The 27475-nt window shown below is 44.1% G+C and overlaps 1 protein-coding gene and 1 long non-coding RNA gene across 4 annotated transcripts in view; one reads left to right on the forward strand and one right to left on the reverse strand.

Moving 5' to 3' along the window:
• The window catches only part of LOC123344201, a 221491-nt gene that overhangs the window by 191866 nt on the left and 2150 nt on the right, over window positions 1-27475 (forward strand). For 2 of the 3 annotated variants that reach the window (XR_006572483.1, XR_006572485.1), the window contains one exon: window positions 25710-25824. The exons of the other annotated variant lie outside the window; for it this stretch is intronic. This is a non-coding gene — a long non-coding RNA (uncharacterized LOC123344201). The remainder of the gene's footprint in view (window positions 1-25709; window positions 25825-27475) is intronic. 3 annotated transcript variants of the gene reach the window in all.
• The window catches only part of SEMA6D (semaphorin 6D), a 120115-nt gene that overhangs the window by 8121 nt on the left and 84519 nt on the right, over window positions 1-27475 (reverse strand). Inside the window, exons 4-19 of the mRNA XM_044980111.1 lie at window positions 7414-7569; window positions 6954-7065; window positions 6324-6384; window positions 6178-6240; window positions 5989-6090; window positions 5665-5755; window positions 5291-5410; window positions 4704-4792; window positions 3775-3992; window positions 3530-3661; window positions 3156-3311; window positions 2893-3066; window positions 1940-2080; window positions 1765-1842; window positions 739-830; window positions 337-393 (exon numbers count right to left, since the gene is read on the reverse strand). Coding sequence (XP_044836046.1) covers window positions 337-393; window positions 739-830; window positions 1765-1842; window positions 1940-2080; window positions 2893-3066; window positions 3156-3311; window positions 3530-3661; window positions 3775-3992; window positions 4704-4792; window positions 5291-5410; window positions 5665-5755; window positions 5989-6090; window positions 6178-6240; window positions 6324-6384; window positions 6954-7065; window positions 7414-7522 — 1795 coding nt within the window. The 5' untranslated portion in view covers window positions 7523-7569. The remainder of the gene's footprint in view (window positions 1-336; window positions 394-738; window positions 831-1764; window positions 1843-1939; window positions 2081-2892; window positions 3067-3155; window positions 3312-3529; window positions 3662-3774; window positions 3993-4703; window positions 4793-5290; window positions 5411-5664; window positions 5756-5988; window positions 6091-6177; window positions 6241-6323; window positions 6385-6953; window positions 7066-7413; window positions 7570-27475) is intronic.

Raw genomic sequence — 27475 nt, forward strand, 5'->3', positions numbered from 1 at the left:
TTGCCATCTATCTATTAGAGATGACTAAGAAGGGCATTCACAAATGCATGGGGGCGCAGCTGAGTGGACTTCCGTGCAGTGAAGATGTCATCTATGTTAATCAGGCTCTTTAATAAAGGATGTGTCTCAATAAATAATGAGCTGTTAACATGCAGCTACACAGGGTGAAGAGCTGGGCAACAAGAGTCCAGCTAGCTTTACTATCAGTGGGAACATGAGTAAAAGCACAAAAATGAAGGCTTGCCACCTGCGCAAAAGGAAGGGAAAAAAGGGCTGAAAATGCTGAACTGAAGGAAAGAAAAGGTCATTAATTCAAAAAAATTAAAAAAAACTAACCAGATGTTGGGTCGCCAAATATTTTGTAATCTGGTGTAGTTGTAGTAGGCAAAATTTCTAAAAGAATTAAAGGAACAAGTAATCAGTGAAAAGTAACCAAAAGAAAGCAAAAGATTTTAAGACCTGAGTAACTGAAAATAAAAAAGAAAATACGATCTGTTACCAAAAAAGGGAAATTGTTCAATACCTTACAGCTCTCTGGAGTCAATAGCAAAGTGAGGGAAGGAGAGGGGGAGACGTAAAACATCTCTGCCACCCCCCGCCGGAGTAGCTCAGCTTTGTGACTGTTCGTGGTAACACTAGGTGGTGCCTGCAGGGTGTCACTGAACGGCTCACCATAAATTTAACATCCACAAACTACTGTTGACACATTATAAATTAGCAGCAGTGACTGTGTCTTACCATGGCAGTCCCCAAGCTGTCCTGTATTGCCGTATTCTACATCTTGCTCATATCCTCCAGTGCTGTGGTTGTATGAAACAAATAAAGAGATCCTGCAATTAATAGCATTAATAGGGAAACAAATGATTTTCTTCTGAAAGCATAAACCAGACACACATTTGTTCAGCAAACTTATGGGAAAGGGGAGTTGTACAGTATAGGACAGCAGAAAGACTGTATATTAAATATAAAAATTATGTAAAGGCTTTAAATTTTTAAGCCCTTACACCAAGAAATAAATCAAGTTCTCACACTAATCAATTTATGTATCGTGCAACCATTCTTGTTTGCTGGTATATCCATGCAGCACCAACTACATCAACTGGCGTTGTGCATGCCTATCTAAGGGTAATATTGGACCCATTATAAATATCACATTTAACATCACAATTACTAATGCAATGTGCTCCATGAGCCTGCTTCTGCAAAATGCCTTTGGAAACGTACAGATTGGCTGTGGAAAAGTCTTACATGTTTTCTGCTATAAAATGTATTTTTTCACTTTTGTAAACATCAAGTGAGCAAATTTCACTTAAACAGTCCAAAAAGTTGAGACAAAGAGAAAATTTAGGCTGTAGGAGACTTTTCCCCATGTAGTTATGAGCCAGTGAAAATGAGAAAGGAAATAATCCAAGTCTAAAACTCATTCTTGAGTGTTGTGGTCTCCTGGGAGTGAGTAACTAGAATATTGTAATCTCTTTGCTAAACTGATGATGCTTATGGTCAGTAATTTGTCTGCATCGTGCTCCAGGTAGCCCTCCCTATAGGTCTGATTGTCCTTACGCAGGTAAAACACACATTGAAATCAAAGTCTTCCCTAAGTAAAGACTATAGAATTGGACCAGAATTTAGCATTCTAGTTTTTTACATATACTAAGAGAAACGTAGTATTTTTAGAGCCTTAAAAAAGGAGATTTAGTGAATGAGTCCATGCACATACATAACCTACTGTAGATACACTGGGCTGATTTAAAAAATAACACTTACAACATGTCAGGTTTCACCCTTCCACACGCCCCCTGGTCTAGCCAGCCACAATAGGGGTCTCGTGAAGCAATACAAGACCTGTGCAAGATCAAACCAGAGAAAATAATGTCTTTCATCCATCACCAGAGATTTCTGTGCCTTTATTTTATGGGAGAGTTGAGGAATGTAGGCTTACTTTTTACATGATCCATGACGCTCACAGCGACTGAGGGGAATTCTAACAACACAACTGGAGAATGCCACAAATACAGCATGGTGTTCTTTATCCAACTGAAGGGAAATTACTTTTCTGTCCTCTTCACTCTCTGCATTACACCTGTTTGGTAAAAGTCATTTGAAACAGTTATTGATATAAACCAGAGAATCTTGTGTAAAGCTTACACTGGCAACGTTTTTGATTTGTCAGTCAATTACAGCTGTGTAGGAACTGAAAACTGTATGCTCAACAATTACTATTGCTTGGACATTGCAATGATGAATGCTGTAGAAATGCTTACACATCAGTGTAACTTAATCTACTTTTAGGGTGATTCCCCATACACCCTAAGGATTACCAGAGCTGTTTTTTTGGCCCCAGATCTGCAGCTGGGTGACAAGTTCTGTGATCCAGGTAGGAAAACTCCAAACCCATTAGCTTTGTGATCTCACTGTGTCTCATACACCTGTCATAGAGCAGAATCTCAAAATCTGCGCTGGGTCCATTTGGATTTTAAATGGAACACTTCACATAGCCCTACCCAAATTCTTTGCTTACAGAACAAACAATCTTTATTTCATCAGTGATTATTTTATTTATCATTGAACACTTTGAAATTCTTTAAAGGAATTCTTTAGCTAAGGTAATAGTGTATAAGTACTGGTGCTTGGTAGCTAGAAGAGATTGCATCAATGACTTAACATCTCTGCTACCCCAAAAATGTATGTACTAAAATATTTTCAGGTTATTCAGCAGCATATCTCCTCCATAAACAGTGGGAAATGACAAAGAATGAGGATCTTGGAGAGAAAGTGTTTACAAAAAAAAGAAAAAACACACTTGTTAGGCCACAAGAAGAAAATGACTAGGCGAGAAACACACTGGAATATTTTTGGTCTCCTGGAGAGCAGTTCTTGTAAAATAATACCTACTTTGCATGATTATAAGCATCAATCTCTTCCAGTAATACGCTGTCATTCAAAGAAAAGGGTCTGGTCTTTGCCAAGATCTTAAGTACCACTCCTGCTTCAGAGCCAACAAATATGACTGTGTAGTTTTGGTAGGGTCCAGCGGAATGGTCTACAGCAACTGCAGTCAACCTATATCTACCAAAAACCAAAACGCACATAGTTATTCAGAAGAATATTTCTTTTTTTGATGTACAGATGTGACTTACTTCACAAAGATGCCATACCTGACCCGTGTCTTTGTGAACCAGGGCTCCTCGATGACTGATGGAATGGCAGAATCCATCAGTGGATGGGATTTGATGAAAGATAAGGTTTCATCCGGGAAATCAATGGAGGTTTTGTAAACCTCTGCTAGACCATGTTTTGCACAGCAACCGGGTCTGAAAGGAAAGCAACATTTTTTCTTTCTCAATATTTTAGTTAATGAGACAGGGTAAGCATCCTGAAAGAGCATGGCAGGCTGCAGATGAGAATACTTATGGTCCAAGTGAAAGCCAGTACTTCAGTTTTACATGACTAGAATCACCAATGTGTCATTGATTTAAAGGTAGCAGTTTACAGGAATAATATTATTGTGTCATGAGCAAGAATCTTTTACCTTGGCTTTGGTACTTTGTCTTCGGGTACAGCTGTCCAAACAGAATCTGGAGTCTTTTGTTCTTTAAATCTTCCTTTGAATACTTTCTCAATGTCATCCATGCTGAAAGCACAAACGGCTGAACCAGGGATGCTGTAAAATAAAAAAAAAAACCTGGTGCTATTGTAGTCTGAATTCTTGCAACAATCTTAGTTGTAACAAGGAACTGGAGAGCTTCTTTTGATGTTAGGTTGCTCATCTCTCACCTGTTAAGCTGTGTGGTGAATACACCGACAACAGTAGGGACTCCATTGATTTCTATTATGTCTGTGATCGACTGCAGAACATCAAAGTAGAAAAATGAATCCCCAGGAACAGAACAGTTGAGCCGAGCTTTTAGGAATGAAGTCCAGTGTTTTTCCAGCACTCTCTGGGAGCCACCCATGTCATTTTTGCATATGCGTGCCACACGGGAATACACAGCCTGTACAGGGGACAAAAGGCAAAGAGATTGGCTTATGAAATGCTATGAAAAATACCCCCATTTTCCCAGGATAATTTTGTTAACAGGAACATTGCGGCTCTATAGCTGCTTTTCTGAGTCTGTATAGAAAGGAAGAAAGCAAACAACGTTTAGCTGCTAATGCATAAGCATTTTAATGCATCATTGAGCCAACACAATACTCCCAAGCCTTGCCTCCACCTTTTTTCAAAATCATATTGTTAGTAAGATTTAAAGTCTTTAATTAACCATGTGTAAATGGTTTAGTAATTTACTATAGAATATCCTTCCATGGTGAAGCAGAAGTATCATATTCTGCATTAGTATGATAGATGTTCATTAGCGAGAGGCATTAGGGAGCCACCTTTTGAACCCCCCCCCCCCGTTTCTTTTTTTTTTAACAGTAGTCAAAAACAGATACTCTGTTTATTTCCTGAGTTAAGGAAATGGCAAAGCTAAAAGATACCTGTGGAGAACTTTGTTAACAAGACAGGGCGAATGCAAAAAGCTTTAAGGCTCAAGATACCTGACAATTATAAGGATGAAAAAACTATATCAACTTTATACCATTAATACAATATGATGTAAACTATATTTGTTGCTGAGGCTATTTTCCATAACAACCATATCTCACCCTGATAAGATTTTTGATACTTCACAGCCGACTGTGACACACTGACTTTATATACCTACCTTGCCTAAATTATTATGCTCTACAGCAATTTCTCGAAAGAAGAAATAAACATAGTTGCCATATTCTATGGCATGGAGGAAATGTGGTTCTGTAAGAAAGAATGAAGAGAAAGCTGTTTACCTAAAAGAACCATTCAATAAGTATAAGACACTGCCTGCTCTGCATGACTTAAAGGCTTTCCCTTGGTTACATACCAACTAAAGGGAACTCCAATATTCAAGACACTTTAGGAAGTCCAAATATGGGTGCATTCAAGCTTAAATGAACTTGTAGTCTTTAATGTCAGCTAATGGACTGTAAAAAGGCCTCAAAGGAATTGTATTACAGTGAAGTTCTTTGTTACTACAGATTCATTCATTAACCTATTTAACTGTGAGTGGGGGGAGAACCCTTACATTTTAAACAAAGATTGTGCTTTATCAGCACAAAGTTGCTTTCTTATCAATTTGATCTTGCTATACTAAACATTGCATGTATGTTAACATAGTGTTTATATAAAAACATACTGACTATGACACACTTAATCCTCAAGGTCAATAAAATTATATCTGTCACTTACACAGGAAAGTAATTTTTTCAAAATTACCTTTTATCCATTTGGAATCGTATTTTATTGTTCTTAGGGCAGATCCATCTCCCATGCTGCGGTAAATAACAGCATCGCTTGCCAGAAAATCTGCTACTGTTGCTGAATACAATTTCCCATCTAAAACAATAGTCAAAATGTGGTATTAATGGGCCATTAATAATACATAGAACTCTTACTAGTCTGTAATCTCTCTTTGTACTGCCACTCTCCCCAAAATTACTCTAACCTATATTTTAACAATTTCGCTTCTAATCCTTTTGAGACCCTTTAGCACAATCTTAGAATCTGAGGCATCGTGACACCTGCAGCTTCTCTGTGCTTTCTTTTAAAGCCCTCTGGCACCTTCTGCATCATTAATCAAAAGTTCTTACCAGCAAAGAGGGCAACGTTGGTTTGTCTGGCATCAAATGGGCATCTTGCCAATCCGCTAATTTCCTCTCCGTCATACTCTAAGGTATTCAGCTAGAGGAGAAAAATAAATTTGGTGGTGGTGGTCCTTTCTGTTCTACATGCCGGCACTACTTTTACATATACCTTAACTCTAAATGATGGTTTCTGTCCTTTTTTTATCTAATATTCCCTGACACTTCAGAAAAGAAGCATTCTGCAGTTGTACCAAAAAGCTTAACTATCACAACACAATTATTTTGCAAACCTATAAAACAACAGATTAATGACTTATTTAATGTGCTTACCCAGTAGTATCTGCACATGGGGTTAAATGCATTTGTACCACAAACAAACACCATCTCATCATTTCTGGGAACAAAGACTTTAATAAAGTTATGACATTCGTCCTGAAAGAAGAAAAACTTGTATTAAGAACAGATTTCACGCCTGCACTTAGTAGTAGTATTTTGCTGCTCTGTATATGATAAACATACTTTGTGTTTGCCTTTCATGGCACAGTTCTCTCTGTCCTGCTGTCTCGATCTCCAGGTTAATTTCTGTTTAAATCAAATAAAAAAGTTTACTTCTTGACCTGAAAATTCCTTTAAAAAATCAAATCAATTTCCTCACATCTACTCACTTTGCTTGGAGTAACTTCTGCCTTGGGAACTTCATTTAAGTTTACAGTATAAACTTGATCCCTATTGGAAACAAGGGCATAAGACACATCACGTGAATGCATGAATATGTTGGATGTATGGATGGTTTTTATTATAGATCTACTTTTTAGGAGACTTGATAGACAAAGAATATATTTTGAAGCCTTTATGGATTTTCTGAGTCAACACTAAACATTTTTGGTTCCCAATACAGTAACGGTTTTAGATAGCATCTGTGTTTTTCAGCTATTCAGCTTTTATCTCACATATTGTCCAAGCCCAGCTCAGTGTGTCAACATGCGAAAGTTTTAGACTCTTTTCCTATATCCCTGAAGTGTCATTCCACGTTTAAAGTGATCAGGATATGTTTTAATTAGAGCTGTAATGTAAATGAAGGAAAACGGTTTAGCATAACGCAGCAGCATATTGCTGCTTTTGGCCTTCAAATCCAATTTTTATACATGAGGCATAGATACTGTTTATTTCTCTGGGAGGCTTTCCCCCCCCCAATTCTAATTCTGCAGATTATTTTTTTAATAAATTGCCCACATTAACGCATACCTAGGAGAAAAAAGAATTTAAATCTAATAAACTGACTACAGGAAAATTACCTGCCAGCGATATAAAGTGTGTCTCGAATTTTCAGCATCAGTTGAAAGTCCAGCCTGTGTTGAGATTCATTGCCTGAAGGGCGTCCTTTAAATACTGGATATTGCCTTGAATCTGCAAGTAAAAATGGGCTACACCATCACTCAGGATTATAGAGCTAAAGAATCAATATACAGCATTGATTAGCTGTATATACTAGGTGTAGAAGGGTTTAAACTAAATTCCTCAAGTAATGTCTTGAATATGAATGAATAAAAGCTAGCCAATGTCAGCAAATGTTCTTTTTACTCAAATTATCACAGTATTTCTGATTGCTTTTTTTAAACGAGTACAAGCAAGTAAATAAATGTGGTGAACTGCAAAAGAATAAACATTTTTACTTGTCTACATATTAATTAAAATTTCAATTAACCAAAACAATCGTCTAGTGTTTTAAAGGCAAGCAATTTGCAGATTACTTACAATGGTAGTCAACAACATTAATAGGGTCATCGTCTTCAGGAAAGCTGACAGCTAGGCACCTCGACACAGTCAATAGCATCACACAAACACAAAGCAGACACAGCCTCATGGCTGGTGAAAAATAGCACCAGCTTCTTGGCAATACTGTTTAACTACCTGTAAAACAGAAATGTGGCAATGAGGTTTCAATACTACAAGACAATAAAAGTGACTTCTTATTGCAGAGAGGGTTTTTTTATTTTATTTTAATGTTAGCAGTGGTGGAGTAAACTAGCATTTATGAAAGGCCCCTTTGTGTATGTTGACGGAAAACTACTATGTGACAATGCTGACTAAAGCTTTTCTGAACCGTATTGATGTTTGCTAATTTTTAGTTGCATTTAGAGGTATTTTAGAGGCAGCCAATGAATGTTATCCTAGCTAAATCACAAAGATACGTGTAGGCTGCTGACTTGGTGAGAACATTGTTAAAGTTGAGATTAGAATTTTAATTAAACTGCTAACTCTTTCCCTTCCTCCATTACCAAATGTCAGCCAACAAAATCCTATCCCACAAACTACCTAAATCTTCTCTACTAACATCAAGACACACATTGTTTGTGTATGCCTCAAGTCAGCGTTTAGATTGAAGCTTGTTTTAAATCCAAGTCTAATGTTCTTAGGTCTCAGGTGCCTAATTACCACTTTAGGCACTTAAATCCCAGAATCAGGCTCCACTGAGATTCACAAAACCCCCACTCAACCCCTGTAGGCACCTAAACTCTGTCGGCACCTAAAATTTTGCAATAAAAGCTCCCTAGGCCCTTTATGTTTCTTCCTCTGAGTATGTGCACAGCAGCTCCACACCAGGTGTCCAGACGCATAAGCCCCAGAGCACGAACCAGGGGAAGATAAGCAGAGGAACACCTAACTCACTTGTGGGCCTGATCCAGTAAGCGTGCTCAGACCCTGCCAGTGGATTGGGCCCTATGGAAGTCTGGAGGAGACGATCCCTCATAACATTGAGTCCAATAATTAGGTACTTACCCGGGATGCGGGAGACCCCTGGTTCAAGTCCGCCTGAGGGGGAGAAGTAATTTGAACTGGGATTTGCCATCTCTCAGGTGAGTGCCCTACCCTCTGTGCTATGGGATAGTCTAATGTGGAGTGCTCTCACTGGGCTATGTACTCCTGAGGGCATTCTGCACCTAAAAATTAAACATTCTTCACACAATATTTTAAAATTCTGCCAGTTTTATTTGTCAATAGATAAATGCAGAGGCTCCAGCATGGCAGCGGGGAGCACAGGCTACTGGCTGCATACAGGTCGGAGATCATCCTGCAGCCCTCCCTCCCGGGACACAGACTCAGTGGTGCGGCTTTACCCAATCCTGATACAGCACAAGGCCTGGACCTGTCCCAGAAACACCCTAGGGCCCTGCCCCTCTGCACCAGGTATGAGGCAGGCTGGTTCAACCAGGCAGGATCCAAGTGTGGAAGGGCTCAATATGGGGGATCCAGGGGTGAGAGGATTATGTGTGGGACAATCTGGGTGCAGACAGCTCAGTGGGGGGGGGTGTCTAGGTGTGGGGGGATCTGGATGCACAGAGGCTTGTTGGGGGGTGGGGTTCCAGATGCAGGGGCAATGGGACTCTCCAGGTGCAGGTGGTTGGGGCTCAGCAGAGGAGTATAGGTGTGTGGGAGGGTTTCAGCGGGGGGGGGGGCTGGGTGCTGGGGGAGTGGGGCTTGGTAGGATGGGGGGCTGGGTGCAGCTAGTTGGGGTCAGTGGTGTGGGGGTCTGGATGTAGGGGCTTGAGGTGGGGCATCAGGGTGGGGGTTTGAGTGCAGGGATCTCAGTGGACAGTGGTCTGGGTGGATGCCTGGAGGCAGGGGATCTGGGTGCAGGATTTGAGGTTCAATGGGGTGGGGTTCAGGCATGGAGGGATAGGGGTGTTCTGGGTGTACGAAGTGAGGCTTGTCAGGGGTGTTTGGGTATGGGAGGTCCGGATGCATGGGGGTTGGGTAAATGGGGAAGCCGCTCCCCATACAGTGATCTCTCCCCCCACAGCTGAGGAGCGATGGGGCAGGAAGCAGGGGAGGATGCTGAGCTTCCTGCAGCTGGGGGAGGTTTTTTTTGTGGGGGGGGGAGGGAGGGTCTGATACAGGAAGAGGAAGTCCCATCCTCTCCTGCCTCCAGCCCAGACGGGGCTAGCAGCTCATCCTGGCTCAGGTAGGAGCCACTGGCTGGGGTGTCTTCCACCTGCTGCTCTGAGTTCCTGAAATGATGCACAGCTAGGGAGTGGGTGCATGACTGCTCTTGCAGCTTCTCTTTGCTTCCCTGTCAGAAAGTTGTTTTTCTGTGGAGAAGCAATGAAATCTGTGGGGGACATGAATTCTGCACACATGCAGTGGTGCAGAATTCCTCCAGGAGTAGCTATGGGATAGTCTAATGTGGAGTGTTCTCACTGTCTCCAGTTAAAACAGTTCTACTGTGCCTAAATCAAGTCAGGGTGCATACATCAAGGGAGACTGGACCCTGGGTGTCCTACGTGAGTGCTGTGACCACCATGCTATAGAATAATTCTCATGCACTCTCTCTGGCCCCAGCGATTCTTTCATTATTTATCCACAGTGGAACAGCTTCACTGAGAGAGTCCCATATCAGAATATTGCATAGCTCCATGGCTGGAGCACTCATGTGAAAGGTGGCAGATCTCAATTCAAATCTCTTCTACCCACAGTTGAGGGGGGATTTGAACCAGTGGAGGTCCTCACCTAGCCCATGGGAGCAGCCTAACCACATAGCTAAAAGTTATGAGGGAGTGCCTCCTCCCATTGCCTGGCTTTTTGCAGAAATGGCATAGGTACCTAACAGCAAAGGAGGGTTTGCTGCTGAGACTCCCAAGTGTCAGGAAGCACTTCCCTGCAGTCTGGACTTAGGTGCCTATCTGCGAGAGAGGGGTGGGGTTTAGCATACACCCCTCGCTTTGGCACCTTCCGTTGGTGAGGAGCTGCCTAGCACGCAGGGCCGGCTCCAGACCCCAGCGCGCCAAGCGCGCGCTTGGGGCGGCGTCCCAGCGGGAGGGCGGCAGGCGGCTCCGGTGGACCTCCCGCAGGCATGCCTGCGGAGGGTCCGCTGGTCCCGCGGCTCCGGTGGAGCATCCGCAGGCATGCCTGCGGGAGGTCCATCGGAGCCGCAGGGCCAGCGGACCCTCCACAGGCTCGTCTGCGGGAGGTCCACCGCAGCCGCGGGACGGCGACCGCTAGAGCGCCTCCCGCGGCGTGCCGCCCTGCTTGGGGCGGCGGAAATGCTAGAGCCGCCCCTGCTAGCACGTGGGTTTTTGTGAATCCCGTGCTCAGGCATCTCTCTCTCCCCATGCATTGTATTGGAAGCCTAATTCAGGCTTTGTGACTCCAGTGGTTTTCTAGGCACCTAAAAGGCATGACGCTGACTACATAGTGACCACACCTACGTTTCTTTGTGACTCTAGCCCTCAATGCCTGACACTCTATTCCCTTGTACAGTGATTTACACGTGTGCAAGGTGAGCATAAAATGCTACATTCTGTTTTGGTAGTGTTTGTAACCCACTCTGCACAGCACTTCCTTCGCATTGGTGTGCAAAATGCAGAGCAATGGAGAGAATCAGTCCCTGAGAATGTATTTCCCCCATCCAATGCTATAACTAACTAAATAATGCAGATAAGTAGGTACAGACTTGGCAGCATTCAACTTTTATTTTTATAAGGCCCATGTATAATATCATTTTTTATTTTTATCAATTTAAATGTTAAATTGTGCAAAATTATGGGTTTTAAGCATTTTTTTCATTTTTTTAAATTTAAGTTTTCACAGCTGTGGGAAATTCGGAGGGGGGGTTTCAGACAATAATTATTTAATGACAGTAGATGCTAAGATTCAAAAAGTTTAAAGCTTTATAACCATTAAAACCCAAAATGTGAACGTCAAAATACACAAAGTAAATTATTTAAATCAAACTCTACAAGTTCTCAAGAAGCATTTTCCTTACTTTGTCTCTCTGTAAATTTTGATTATCATCCCTGGGAATATTTTTTCATTGGTTTGTTGTGTCCAACAAAACTGATCTTTACTAATATTTACCGATTAAAAATCTAATTTTTCCAAGTCTAATTACGCAGCACCTTGTTTAGTCTGAGGCACCCAAAAGATTGTACACTATGTGTTGAGATCACGACATACGCCATGGAAATGCAGTAGTAGCACTATACAACAATGCTTTTAGGGGGCAAGTGAAATGCAATTTGGGCAAGATGCAAGAAAACATGTCTCAAGGATTTTTAATGAGCACACGTAGTCTGGGCATAGGTTTTATTTCACATTAGAAACATGGCAACTGCAGTACCATACCTCATAGCAACTTTCCAAAGCATTAGTTCAGTTTTGAGTTGCAGGTACAAATCTCTATTGATTTAATCATAAACACTATGTTCTGCAGTTGTTGAAATCACTAATTCTAGTAAATTATTTGTTTTAGGAAAATAAAACAGATCTCCTGATTCCTAATATTTCTGAGACCCAGTTAAAATGTGCTTAAGTGCGACTGAAAGTTAGGATGCTTAGGATGAAAAAGTTGGTCTCACTCCCAGGGTTGGTTCTGTGCAAGGATTGTCCAAGTTCCTATGGCAGCTGACTTGAGTGAGCTCATGCTGGAGTAGGTGAGACCAGCATAGGTATTTGGCAATGGAAAGTATATATGAGGTCCTATCCATTACAGACTGACCTGAAAAAGATGCATTTTTAACTGTTAATGATGCTTCTGCATCTCAAGTCCACCAGCCAAGAACGGATGGGTCGCACTTTTAGGCAAGACTGATAAGCAGCAGTGACTAATAAACATTAACGATTCCTGACACCATCCTTGGCTTGACACAGCCTCCTCAGATAATGCATCTAGCATTAAATTGCTAGTGAATGCACTTAAACAGAATGGAATAAATAATGTTAGTCAAGTTAGTTCCTTCTTGTTCAAGTACACATCAGAGTGGGATACTGCAGCTTGGTGGCTCCGAGATACATTCTTCTTTCTGCAAACAGAACTCTGGCTCTTACAAGCTTTGAATACCAATCCCAGTCTCAAGACTAGGAAAAGAATGAAGTGAGGCATCAAAGACCTCAAGATGTAGTAGGTCAAACACAATTGATACAAAGGCAAAATGGCTGGTAAAGAACCTTGTAGCATTCCTCTCCTGAAACCTCCATCAAGTCAGGAGGAGGCCTAGGGTTAGTGGAAGGGCCATCAATTCTAAGGGTATGTCTACACTACAGGAGTAGTTCGATTTAACTTGGGTCGAATTTGTGGATTCGACCTGATGAATTCGAATTTGTGTATTCACACCAAGGACACTAATTCGAATTTGTGAGTCCACACTAACGGGGCAAGCGTTGACATTGGAAGCGGTGCATTCTGGGCAGCTATCCCACAGTTCCCGCAGTCCCCGCTTCCCATTGGAATGCTGGGTAGAGCCCCCAATGCCTTCTGGGGGAAAAATGTGTCGAGGGTGGTTTTGGGTAACTGTCATCATTCAACCGTCACTCCCGCCCTCTCTCCTTGAAAGCGCCGGCGGGAACTCTGTTCGCGCACTTTTCTGGTCAGTGACAGTGCGGACGCCACAGCACTGCGAGCATGGAGCCCGCTACGATCATCGCTGCACTTATGGCCGTTGTCAACTCCTCGCACCTTATCGAACACCTCTTCCACAGTCAGCTGCTGAGAAATCGGGCGAGGAGGCTCCGGCAGCGCGGTGAGGACGTGAAGTGTCAGAGTGGCAGAGACCTCTCACAAAGCACGGTACGCCGCGCCGTGGAGATCATGGTGGCAATGGGTCACGTTCATGCTATGGGACGGCGATTCTGGGCCCGGGAAACAAGCACGGACTGGTGGGACCGCATAGTGCTGCAGGTCTGGGATGAATCACAGTGGCTGCGAAACTTCAGGATGCGTAAGGGCACTTTCCTTGAACTGTGTGACTTGCTGGCCCCTGCCCTGAAGCGCCAGGACACCCGTATGCGAGCAGCCCTGAGTGTGCAGAAGCGAGTGGCCATAGCCCTCTGGAAACTTGCAACGCCAGACAGCTACCGGTCAGTAGCGAACCACTTTGGCATGGGCAAATCTACCGTGGAGGTTGCTGTGATGCAAGTAGCCCACGCAATCGTTGACCTACTGCTCTCAAAGGTGGTGACCCTGGGAAACGTCCAGGTCGTCATAGATGGCTTCGCCGCGATGGGATTCCCAAACTGCGGTGGGGCTATAGATGGCACTCACATCCCTATCCTGGGACCGGCCCACCAGGCCAGCCAGTATATTAACCGAAAGGGCTACTTTTCAATGGTGCTGCAAGCACTGGTGGACCATAGGGGACATTTTACCAACATCTACGTCGGGTGGCCGGGCAAGGTTCATGACGCGCGTGTGTTCAGGAACTCTGGTCTGTTTAGACGCCTGCAGGAAGGTAGTTTCTTCCCGGACCACAAAGTAAGTGTTGGGGATGTGGAGATGCCTACAGTGATCCTCGGGGACCCAGCCTACCCGCTAATGCCCTGGCTCATGAAGCCCTATACAGGCGCCCTGGACAGTGACAAGGAGCTCTTCAACTACCGGCTGAGCAAGTGCAGAATGGTGGTGGAGTGTGCTTTCGGACGTCTCAAGGGGAGATGGAGGAGCTTACTCACTCGCTCGGATCTCAGCGAAACCAATATCCCCATTGTTATTGCAGCTTGCTGTGTGCTCCACAATCTCTGTGAGAGCAAGGGGGAGCCCTTTATGGCGGGATGGGAGGTTGAGGCAAATCGCATGGCTGCTGATTACGCTCAGCCAGACACCCATGCGATTAGAAGAGCCCAGCGGGAAGCGCTGTGCATCCGGGAGGCTTTGAAAGCTAGGTTCCTCAGAGAGCAGGGTAACCTATGACTGTCCAGTCTCTTTACAGAGAAGCTGAACCTGCCCGTTTCAGTTACTATTGTCTTTTTTCAGCGGTTACATACCCCGTTCACCAGGTTTCCCCCCTTCCAACAGACGTTTAAAAATAAAGTTATTGGAACATTTTTAATTAACTTTTTAATTAACATTTTTAATTAACTTTTCTTTACTAACGAATTCTCGTTCAAGGGTTACAACAGGGACGCAGACTGTGGTGGGTACGGTGTGCAGTGATGTACATACCGCTTCTACACTCGAGGACTGACAGGCTCCTGCTCCTACAGCGGTCTCTGGGGGGAGGACGGTTACCGGAGGGTGTGCAGGAAGGGGTGGGTTTGCAGGAAGGGGTGAGGGGTGTGTGAGAAGGGTGAGTAGGTGTGGGTGGATGATGGCTCTGGCTGGGGCTCAGGGCATCGGAGTGGTTCATGGCTAGGGTGGAAGGGCATGGTAAGGGCAGCCTGCCTTGCCATTTGTGGATGCCAGGTGCTCGGACCCTGGGGCAACATACACCTCCCAGACTGACCTGGGGCAGCAGACACCTCGCACAGTGACCCGGGTGCCTAGTGACTGCACTCTGTGTGTGACCTGCTGTTGATCCTGCCCCCATGTCTGTACCCTGTTAATGGTGGCTGGCCTATGCAATTAACAAACCCCTCCCCCACCCTTCACACAAAGTCTTCTGCAAAGAAACATGACGGAAACAGTAATGAACAAACTATTTTTAATACTCAACTACACAGTTGGGGGATGAAACTGGGATTTGGGATCAGATGAGCCAGGAAGGCAAGCAATTCTCATACTTTAGGGAATGAGAGCTGTTTGGTACATGAGTGCTCTGCTGGGGTGGAGTGACAGTTTTCACGGCCCCTAGCGCCCCTCCTTCTTGTGATTTTGGGTGAGGGGGGGACAGGACTTTGTGGCGGGGGAGGGCGGTTGCAGATACAGTTCAGGGGGGCTCTCTGCTCCTGCCTGCGGTCCTGCAGAACATCCACAAGGCGCCGGAGCGTGTCCGTTTGCTCCCTCATTAGTCCAAGCAGCGTTTGAGTCGCCTGCTGGTCTTCCTGCCACCACCTGTCCTCCCGTTCGCTGTGTGAGCGCTGCTGCTGAGAGAGGGTCTCCCTCCACTGGCTCTGCTGTGCCGCCTCGGCTCTGGAGATGGCCATCAGTTCAGAGAACATCTCGTCCCGAGTCTTTTTCTTTCGCCGCCTAATCTGCGCCAGCCTCTGTGAGGGGGATGCCGGGGCAGTTCGGGAAAGAGCCGCAGCTGTGTGATGGGAAAAAGGAAGTGATTTCCTTCCAAAGATACATGTTTGCGAACACTGAACACAGTCTACTCAGTTTCTGTGAACAAGACCATACAGGGCACCTAATCTCATGTGCTCTCAGGACAAGTTCAAATTTTCGGCATTCGCTTTCATTGCCTGGGGTCTTGCACTGGAGATCGGACAAGCGGGGCAGGACAGCAGAATCCGTGTAGCAGCCAGGCCTGGTAAGCCGTAAACTTTAGGCTGCTTAACAGTTAATGGATAGCAGGGCCCTCCTGCTGCAGACAATCTGGAAAGCATAAAGTCTGACCCTGTTCCAGCCCCTCGCGGCTGTCCCCGGGAAAGATCCCTGTATGCTTTTCCTCTGCAGCCTACAACACGTGGCTGTTAAACGACGGTCATTGTTATGCAAAGGAAAAGTCAAGCATTCACAATAGTAACATTAAAGTAATTCCCCTAATTAGATGCAGCAGTCGCCGAGCGAGATCACCCTGAGGCGGGTCTCCAGGACAAACAGAGAGCGAATGCTGCGTGAATCCCTGCACAGACCAGGGCCCTATGCTGCCATGCTGGTCGAGGCAATGCTCCCATTATACCTCCTGATGGCCTGGCGCGGAAGAGTGTGCTTCCACGGAGCACCCAACAAGGCACCTCTCCCCAGGAACCTCCTAAGGAGGCTTTTCGAGTACCTCTCAGAGAGCTTCGTTGAACTGTCCCAAGAGGATTTTTGTTCGATACCTATATGCATTGACCTTCTTTTTATATAGTTTTTATTCCTGTTTTGTTAAGAAATAAATGTTTACATGTTTATAGCACTTACCGACTGATCCTTCCCCTGATTCGGAGTCCGGGTTAACGGCCGGGGAGGGTTGGTAGGGGATCTCTGTGAGGGTGATTAAGAGATCCTGGCAGTCGGGGAAAGCAGTATTGTAACCGCTGTCGCCTGCCTCGTCCTCCACAAACCCTTCCTCATCTTCCCCATCGGCGAACATCGCCGAGAAACTGCCCCTCGACACTATCCCATCCTCAGAGTCCACGGTCACTGGTGGGGCAGTGGTGGCAGACCCACCGAGAATGGCATGCAGTGCCTCGTAGAAGCGGCATGTCTGGGGCTGGGCTCCGGAGCGTCCGTTTGCCGCTTTGATTTTTTGGTAGCCTTGTCTCAGGTCCTTGATTTTCACGCGGCACTGCGTTGCATCCCGGCTGTATCCTCTGAGTGCCATGGCTTTGGAGACCTTCTCGTAGGTCTTTGCATTCCGTTTTTTGGAGCGCAGCTCCGAAAGCACAGACTCATCGCCCCACACAGCGATCAGATCCAAGACTTCCCGGTCAGTCCATGCTGGGGCCCTCTTTCTACTCTGAGATTGCATGGACTCCTCTGCTGGAGAGCTCTGCATCGCTGCCAGTGCTGCTGAGCTCGCCACGACGTCCACACAGGAAATGAGATTCAAACTGGCCAGACAGGAAAAGGAATTCAAATTTTCCCGGGGCTTTTCCTGTATGGCTGATCAGAACATCCGAGCTCGGACTGCTGTCCAGAGCGTCAACACAGTGGTGCACTGTGGGATAGCTCCCGGAGCTAGTAAGTTCGATTTGCATCCACACCTAGCCTAATTCGACATAGCCATGTCGAATTTAGCGCTACTCCCCTCGTCGGGGTGGAGTACCGAATTCGAACTAAAGAGCCCTCTAGGTCGAATTAAATGGATTCCTGGTGTGGACGGGTGCACGGTTAATTCGAATTAACGCTGCTAAGTTCGAATTAAAGTCCTAGTGTGGACCAGGCCTAACTGACCAAAGAGCTCTTTTGGTTTGGTAGAAATACATGAGCTGGATGAATCAGTAGATGCATCAATTCCATGTGCCTCACACCATGATTTTTTGGAGCCCTTGCCCCTTCCACAAAATAAACACATTCTGAGATTTCAATTCCCAATCTACCATGAAGACATTTCTGAGATTGTGGGTATTTTAGACACAGGAAGGATTTCCTCCTCCCATCCCCCAACCCAAAACGATCAGGGAAAACATCTGAACAAAGGTCACATGAAATCTTGATGTAAACTCTGACACAAAGAAGAGTACTTGAGCAGGGCCTTTTTTTTACTTGAGCAAAATTTAAAAAACAAAAACAAAATGGCAGTCAAGAACAAAGGGTAGCTACATGTGTGCTGGTCAAAAATTACAGTGACATAAAAAAATAACTTTGCTAAAAGGAAGAGCCCCCCCCCCCCTTTTCCCCCCAAAATAAAGAGCGAACAAAGTAAGAATCAGTCTTCTCAGTAACACATTAAAATCCAGGAGTTAAAGTGCAGTGTAATACTGGTGGACGAGTCCCCACAGAGAAATTTTCCAGGACAAACATGGACAAACCCACATTTAAATCTTCCTTGAGCAGAGCGTATTGATCCAAAGATGGAAACTTTATGCAAATGTAAAAAACTGGGAATTGTTAAATTTGATAATCTAACCCAACCTCTCCTAACCTAACCTTCTAACCCAACTTCGCCGCTCACAGACCCTTATCAGAGGAAGGTAAGAATGGCCATACTCAGTCAAACCAAAGATCCATCTAGCCCAATAACCTGTTTTCCGACAGTGGCCATTGTCAGGTGCTTCAGAGGAAATGAAAAGAGCAGGTAGTCCCCTACATCTACTTCTATGTGAAGGTCTGTGTCATGAAGAGGGAGGAGATCCAACAGGGAAAGCTAGACTCAGTCACCTGTGATTGTAGAGGTAAAGGTTTCTTTATTATTTAGTATATTAAAAGCATTGAAAGAAAATGAGTATCAACTCGCACTGCCAGTATGTGTAGGAGGGAAAGGGCAGCCACTTTGTGAAGGTATTTGGATCTACTATCAGACCTTTGGCAGATTGAGATCAAGACTGCCAGGAAGGAATAAAACCTGAAGATAGACTGTTCCTGTGATGAACAGAAAATTTACTCAACCTGGCCACTAGAACACTGGCTTTGCCAGCCAGGTAAATACTTCTGTCGCACAGAGATATGCTATTGTGAAACACATACATAATTCTTACCTCATTCAACCCTGTTAATGGAGGTCTGCAGGGGACTATGCAAATAGAAACGCTGAGGTATTTATTTCACTAGAATCACCTGATTATGAATTATTGGAAATATCTGCCCAGAAGAAAATTTAGAGCTCAATTACGCTCCCTGGGTCTGATTCTTTTCAGCCAGGCTTCAAACTGGTCTTTGATGAATTTTGCCTACAAAATGCAGCACCAACTTTTTTGCTATTGTAGGTGCAAATACTGGCAGCAAAAGTATTACTAGCCCCATTTCACAGAGGGGGAGTTGAAGAAGTGACAGATGAAAGCCAGAATGTTCAGGCAGGCTCAGCAGCTACAACTAGAGGCAGATTTTTCAAAGAGCTCAGCAGCCAGTAAGCCCCTCTGAGAACAATGGGAGCTACTAGGTTTTACGGTCAGATTTTCCAAAGAGGTCAGGTGACTTGTCCAAGGTCATACATACATAAAGGCTGTGGAGGAGATGGGAATTGAATCTAAATCTTCTGGACTCCAGTTCAGTGCCTTAACTCGAATGTGCAGGTACTAAAATACAAGGATAGTTGTCTGTTGGTACAAACTTTCACCTGTAAAAAGGAAGCTGGCCTGGGTGAAAATCCTCACTGGCTAGTTCACAGCAAATAAAGGGCTGGCTCTGCAAAAAGCAAGAAGTTGCCCCAAATCTTTAGCTGCCTATTTGTGGCGAATTCCTGTCATTCTTCAATGAGAATGCCACCTTTCAATTCTTGATTGGTGGAATCCAATACCATTTCCCTTAAAACATGAGCCTGGCTTCAAACAATCACACTTAATAGGGAAAAGATCAGTGTTCCTTATTCATTCATCTACCCAAAACTTTGTCAATTTATGTGTGACATTCCATTAATCACTGTTGCATGTTTCTGCCATGTAAAAGGAAATGAGGGAAGGGAAAATGAGCCAGCTGCAGAGAAGCAATAATTAAATAAAATAGATTAAAACCAAACTGACAGTTTTTCCCCTCTAAAAATCATAGCCAAATTACTTTATACTACCAATATTTCATAAATTACCAAGCACAGACTGGGATATCGGGGGGCGGGGGGCAGGGAAATGCAAAGAGCACTTCGGGCCAGGTTAGAAAGAAACAAACCTAGCTACTAATCAGAAATGTCCTCTAGGAGGGAAAAATGAAACTGAGTAATAAATTAAACTTGGGGGTTAAAAAAGCTACCGTAATGAAAAATATTAAATAAGGCTTTGTCAAACTTTGCCATTTTCTTTCTGCACTTAGCACAGAACAAAGCCAGGTGTTATGAGGGCAGCAAAGGGATTTCTTTGGGAGAAATGGTGTGTCTTTGAAGTGGGGCACCATATTACCAGATTACTGCCACTTCAATACTAGATTCTAGTTTGGCAAAGTCATCAGGGGTTTTTTTTGTTTGGTTTTTTTTTACTATCCCCTGAGGTTTGGAGACTCACTTCTGTATAAATCTGGAATTTGCCTGCTGGTTCAAAGTTTGAGAAGCACCAAGATTTGAAAATAAGGGTGCCCTGAGAAACTAACACGAACATATGACTATACCTGTGAGTAAAAATAGGTATGTGCATGCCATTGAGTGCAGAGGTGCTTTTCTGCAGTCCTGATGCATGCTAGTATGCTTTTGAGGGTGCACCTTTTGAAAAGAGCTTTAAACTTGTTCATTCCAATAACAGTGCAAATATAAAGGTCTGCTCCAGGTCCAATTCTCCTCTGTCGCTGCTGGCTCACGCATGCTCACCAAGTTTCCTGAGCTCCACAACTGTGAATGCTGCTCCCCATTCCAAAGAAGAATGGACACTCTTTCTAGAAGTCTGAGTATGCCTGACGCAGCATTCTGCAGCCACTTCTGTGGCACTTTAGTATGGTACTCATGCTCTTGACAATGGTATTGAGGGGACGTGCTGAACATATTCCTGGATGGCCTTTTGGGGATGAGTTTTTGTGTGGAAGACAATGAGTGAAATCCTGGCCCCAGTGAAGTCAATGGTACTTTTGCCAGATTTCAGTGGGGCCAGGATTTCTCACTATATATTCTGTCTATGGGTGATAAATGGCCCCTGGTGAGATGGCAGAAGGGCTTGAAAAGCCAAAGTAGCAGGATGCAGGGGAGAAGCGGTGCAGCTCACTCCCAAGGAGTAAGGTGGGTTTTTTGTTTGGGGTTGTTGGGTTTTTTTGTTGCCGTCTATGGCAGGCCATCCTTCTCAGGGACTTTGGAAACTTTTTACTAGATCCAGGTCCTAACAGATAAAGCCAAACATGCTAAAGTTAAACCTGATTCTATGTTGCTCAGCACCTTGTGCAGTAGTTATCTATACCTGGGTGAAGTGGGTATTCCGTGTTACTAAATCAGAATAGTAGCGTTTTATACCCCCTGTGGCAAGTGTAAATGTCTAACAAGGTCCAGGCTAATGGTGAATCAGGCCCAACATATCGGTAGATGAACTTTGAAAATACTGTATTCTCTATATTCCAAGTTAAAAGACAAAAACAGTATAGTCTAGTGGCCTGAGCACAGGACTAGGGGGCAGGAATTCCTGAGTTCTAATCCTGGGTGTGATACTGTGTTGTTGTGGCCTTGGTTAATCTCTCACAGTCTCTATTTCCTGTTTTGTGAAATGGAGGTGATAATGTTTACTTCCCATACCACAGGAGCAGTGTAAATATTCAGTAGTTTTTATGCAAGGCTCTTTAAATGTACACATATTTTACAATCAAGGGGCCAAATTTTGATCTTAGGCCTAGTCTGAACACAGATTTGTGTACTGGAATGACTATGTCTCCTGGGGAGGTGGGCGGGGTGATTTCCCCTCCCCAATAAAGTTATACCAGTACAAAGAAATCTCATTCAAGGCACCAAGTTGTCATACAGGAAGGGGAATCAGTGATACCAATATAAGGCATCTTTTTACTAGTATAAGTTTGCCCACACAAAGGGCGGGGAGTTGTACTGATTTAAATATACTGGTATAGTTACTGAAGGTAGACAAAAGTTGGTTTCTTTCACGGAATTTCTCTCATGTATGTTCCTTTTAACATGGATTGACTTCAGTGATTCTGCATGCATGTTACTGAGGGCAACATTTGGCACAGGGTGTTTATTCTACATTTAAGTCTCACACGTTGGCTGTGCCATGGTAAATCCATATTTAAAAGCTTGATAACGTTAGCCCATTTTGGCTAATTATCAAATAAAGAGTAGAGAAGGAGAATATTCTGGCCTTACAATACGAAGTCACATACTTACACTATTCTTGCGGCCCTTGAGCTTACTTGAAGACTGCGTAGAATTAAACACATCAGTCATAAAATGAACTGAAGAAAATGTGTTTATGGATCATATAAATGCACACTTTTGATATGATGGCTCCTCCATTTTATCCTGCAATATACACACATTCATACTTTTTTATGGGGACAATTTTTATAAAATTTCTGGAGAAATTTAGTATTTGGAGCCATGATACTAACTGATTCTGAAACAGCAAATAGAAGATCTGTCTCTTTAAGATATTGCCTGACTTGTTTAAAGATGGCTGCATCAAATCTTCTTGAGCTATGTCAAAGTAAAAAATTGTTTAATATTAAAGTGATGAAACCATGTACTGAATATCACAAGTTTGATCTTAATTGGCTTATAGTACTGTTAGTTACACTTCAGTAACATTACAGAGAGAGCACACCTCCCTCTAGAAGAAATGACAGAATGCTTGCTAAATGGCTAGGGCAGTGGTTCTCAACCAAGGATACGCATACCCCTTGGGGAATACAGAAGTCTTTCAGGGAGTACTCAACTCATCCGGATATTTGCCTACTTTTGCAACAGACTACGTAAAAAGCCTGTTTGGCAAGGTCAGAACTAAAATTTCATACAGACAAGGACTTGTTTATACTGCTGTATACAGTATACACTGAAATGTAAGTACAATATTTATATTCCAATTGATTTATTTTGTAATTATATGGTAAAAATGAGAGAGCAGTTTTTCAGTAATATATTCAGTAATAATTTTCAGTGCTGTGACTCTTTTGTCTTTTTATGTCCGATTTTGTAAGCAAGTAGTTTTTAAGCGAGGTGAAACGTGGGGTACAAAAGACACATCTGATTCCTGAAAGGGGTACAGTAGTCTGGAAAGGTTGAGAGCCACTGGGCTAGGGTGACTTATAGTTATGCAAAAGTTCAGTGGTTGATTAGACACACTGAGGACTGAACTCTCTTGTGATCAAAAATTTACTCAAACAAGGCAGTTTCAGCACAAAATGAAATAAGATTAGACCAACACATACGTGATCCCTTCAATTATCGTTCTTTATGCTGGTTTTTGATTTGTTACTCCATTTTCTGTCCTTTGCCAGGGCATTACACATGTTCTACAGTTGAAAGCAAACTTTGTTTTGAAGCTGTATCTGCTGCCAGAGCTGTTCTCTATGTTATATAGCTCCTGTGGGACTTACTCCCTTTGACAGTTTGCCAGACCCTGAGCTTGGTGACAAAGTGCAAGGTACACTTGCTTATGCAGTATTCTGATTAACCATCTTAACAGACCTACATTTTACTAATGCAAACTGCTTGCCTTGGACTGGGACTGCTCTATGATATGATGAATGTATTGGTTACAGCACTCAAGCAGTATGGTATGAAAGTGAAGAGCGGATTTTGGTGTGTAGCTGCTTTGTTTTGCCAGCCCTGGAGATGTAGGTCTTCCATTTATTCCCAGAACAGGTGCAGCACAGACAGCAATAATGAAAGTTTTTACTTAGTGCTCTGGTCCAGTCCTGCAGGGACCAATCCTACCAGCAAGATAATAGTTTAGGGTCCATCAATACTCAGGTATTTTTCTTTTTTCTGTTTTTTTCTCAGCTCATGAACCTGTGTTTCATGAGACCCATTAAGAGTTAACTTCCATGTTCCTGTGATTTTTAAATGGATGTCAAAGTTGCCCAGTGTGTTCCATGGGTGCCTGCCTTTGGGTGTGCAGTTTCTTTGAGACTGAAATCTAAAGAGTTTCCATGCTCTCTAATAATGATGCAAATATTTATATGATTAGATATAGGCTTTAATATAGACTTAGAAACAAACAAAAAGACTGAAGCCAAAGTGAACTGATGCCTTTCATGGCTGGAGACTTAACTTTCAAATGTGGATGGGAGTCACAAGTGAAATAAATAACTGTTTTTATACAAGACCTATAGTGCTTGATTTTATATTGCAACACCACCACTCATTTCAGCATGGTTAGTAGTCCTTGATAGGGAGAGCTATGGGACACTATAAACCAGTGCGTGCAAGTGAGGATATAATGTAGATCTAAGGTGCAATTTATTCAGCTACATAAGCATCAGTTTCTCTCTTTCGTGAGCACTACCATCTTTCAACGATGGAGAAAATGGCCCCTCCCTAGGACTCCTACCCAAAGCATCAGCACTGTCCACTAGCACCTCGGGCCAGCACATGAGGGACGAGAGAGTGAGGGTTGGGTATGCCTGCAGGAGAAGGGGGCTGAGATGTTCTGAAATGGAAAGGAGGGTATTTGAAGAGGCCCTTAGTGCCCTCGAGAGCAGGATGCTGAGGAGTGAGAGAATTGCACTGTGGAGGGGGCATATCTGTTGTCTAACAGCCACTGGCCCAGACAATGTAGTGCTGAATCTTGCTTCATGAAGAATATCCTCCTCCACACCTCCTCCCCATCCCAAACCTCTTGCCTTGTATTGTTGACCCTGGTTGCGGGGTGGTGCTGATGGAAGATACTGCAGCTGCTGGATGTCAGTGCAAGGTCGTGGTGTGGCTGCTGGCTAGAAGGGTGCAGGTCGGGAATGCTGCTTTGTGGGGGAGAGAGGGCTCACAGGAGTGCCAGCACTTCAAAGAGGAAGTAAATGGCTGGTAGAAAAGGTGAAGGGAAAGAGAAGAGTCACATATGGCAACAAACAGATCACAGCCTCCTAAGCACCTTGGGAGCAGGGTTACTAGTATACACATTAAAGAATCCTGTGGCACCTTATAGTCTATAAGGTGCCACAGGATTCTTTGCTGCCTCTACAGAACCAGACTAACACGGCTACCCCTCTGATACTTAGTATACACATTGAAGGCTGAATTTTTAGCCAGCCTCAAATTTTGCCCACACACTTGATTTAGCCTGTAAAAATGGGTGAACAACTGTTTTGAATATATGTTGGCCTCCTCTATGGACTAATCTAGTAGTTGGTCACTAAACTGACCCACTGGGATATGCAAAACATGTGCTCTGCCACTTTTGTCAGACCAATCAACTGCATGTGCAAATGCAGGCGTGAAAAAGTATACAAAGCTGGAGCTCAAACTTAACTCTTAATATTATCTTGTTGAGTGTTAAAGATTAACTACAACAGGGAAAGAATGTTGTACGGAATGTTTCTCTTGTGCTAGAGAAGAGAATGCACTGTGAATTATATTCTTCTCTCTCATGGGTTATTTAAACTTTTGTGTAATTGTTTACCCTGTTGCTTTTATTTACTCTATGACATCAAAAAGTATTAATTTACCATGTGACATTTCATATTTAGCATTTGAGACACAGTGCATCGAAATCTGGTGAAGGCAAACCAATTTTATAACATGTACTGTGCAACTGTTTTGCAGCATTGCCCTCAAGTGTAAAGTCTCTTACATTTTTTAAATTGTCTAATCAAATGCAGACTCTGTTCCAGTCACGCTAGATTTTCACATAATGGCAGATATTTCTTTTTAGCCTAACACTGAACACTTGGATCACATTATTACGTTTGCTACTTTTGTTGTTTGTGAGTGTATATTTGCAAATGTATCATATACATGCACATGCACACACTCTGCGAGAGAGGGGAATTCATTATTGTGCTGTGACCCACGGGGGGGGGGAGGGGTGATATGATATTCCTGGTGCAAAAGGCCATCTGCGGGAGCTGCAAAGCTGGCTCTACTCCCCACCCTAATAGGCGGCACCTGCAGTGGGAGTGGGTGGGGTTTCGGAGACTGAAGGAGGAATGGTAGATGTTCTTGCACCACTGTCATGTCTCTTTGCAACAGGGGCACAATTTAGGACAGCTGTAGCCTGTACATGGGGCCAGCGTGCACCAGCTGCCAGGTTCTTATATCTATCGCCCACATCATTGTAGTATCTGAGCATCTCCAAATCTTAAAGGTATGTATCCTCACAACATATTGTGCGGTGTAGCAGGGTGGTCACCCGCTCCTGCCTGGGAAGGGTTAGAGCCAGCCCTGCAGAGGGCTGGGGCTGTGGAAGGAAAGAGCTGGGTTGATTGGGGGAAGCAGCTGCAGCTGGGCCACGCCCCAATCAGAGCCCAGCTGGCCCTATAAAGAGGCTGGGAGCCAGAGGGAGAAGGGCCTGACTGCAGGGAGCTAGACAAGAGACCTAGAGTGGAGCAGGGCTGGGGAAAGGCAGAGGAGCTGGGGAGCTCCAGCCTGGAAAGCCCCAGGCTATGGCCTAGCATGAGGCCAAGAGGTACTGGGTGTTGCAGGGGGCAGCCCAGGGGTAGGCAAAGGCAGCACGTCCAAACCCCTTTGCCTATGATGAGTGGCTGATACTGCAGTCTGCCCCAGTGAACAGGGGCTAGAGGGAGACTGGGCAGTAGCCAATATTGAGGCAAAAGGGGGGGATAGTGGGGTGGGGGTTCCCCTGGGAAGGGGAGATCCAGTTAAAGGGGCACTGGGATCCTGGGAGGGACATGGGGGGGCCCAGTAGCTGGAAGGCGGATCACTGGCCTGCAGAGGGCGCTCTGGGCTGGAATGAGCTAATTCCCAGGATAACCAGTAGGAGGCGCTGGCCCATCTACATGCGGTAAGGAGAAACTTATACCCATTGGGAAACTGAGGTGCAGAGAGGATAATTGATTAGCGCAAGGTCACACTGGAAGCCTGTAGCAGAAAAGGGAATTGAATCTAGGTATTCTAAGTTCCCAGCTAGCACCCTGACCACTATACCATCCTTCCTCCCATAATTGCTCCCAGCGGACCGTGAACAGGGGGGCACAGAGCACTGGCCTCAGCCGTTGTGTTACAAATAGCACCAGCACAGAGATGAATTTGGGCCTGTGTGAATGAACAAGTACATATGACCCAAACAAAATACACGTGTGCATGTGTATATATCTATCTCTACAACTGCATGAAACAACTATATGTATGCTGCAAAATATGAAATAAATATATGGTCGTAGTTTTTCCATTCCAGGCCACTGCTCTATCAAGTCCAGTATCCTGTCTTTGGCAGGGAGCAAAGCCTGATGCTTCAGGGAAAGGAAAACACCATCCACTGCACACCTTGAAAAAACTTGTAATAGTTGTGTATAAAGAGCAAAACTTTCTATCCTACCCTCTGCAGGGAATCAGATTAATCCCCGAAGCATGTGATTTGATTATCCTTGTCCTAGGTTATCATTAAATCAAAAAATTTATTCCTAAAAATATCTGCACAGCATTTACATCATGAAAGTATATGATTTAGTCAGCAAAAACAAATGACTAGCCTTTCAAGTGTCTTAATCTTTGATACACATGTGTTGGATTTAAGGAGCTGTCATGGAGAAGCAGATCTTTGCAAACTGAACTAAACCATTCAACTCTGTAAGATGATTTTTTTCTTATTACTCCTTCCATGAGGCGCCTGGGGACATTGTTCTCTCACTGTTGACAACTTTCACACTCTTATCCCTACCCCTCTCACCTCAGCGCCCTTTCTCCAGGTGGTAGTACACAGAATAGCTATAGTTGCAAAAAAGCTGGCTCTTAGCCAACTGCCGGGACTGGAGAGTGATTCTGTACTGGGTTGCTGA

The sequence above is a fragment of the Mauremys mutica genome, chromosome 11 (genome assembly GCF_020497125.1).
Source record: "Mauremys mutica isolate MM-2020 ecotype Southern chromosome 11, ASM2049712v1, whole genome shotgun sequence".
NCBI lineage: Eukaryota > Metazoa > Chordata > Testudines > Geoemydidae > Mauremys > Mauremys mutica.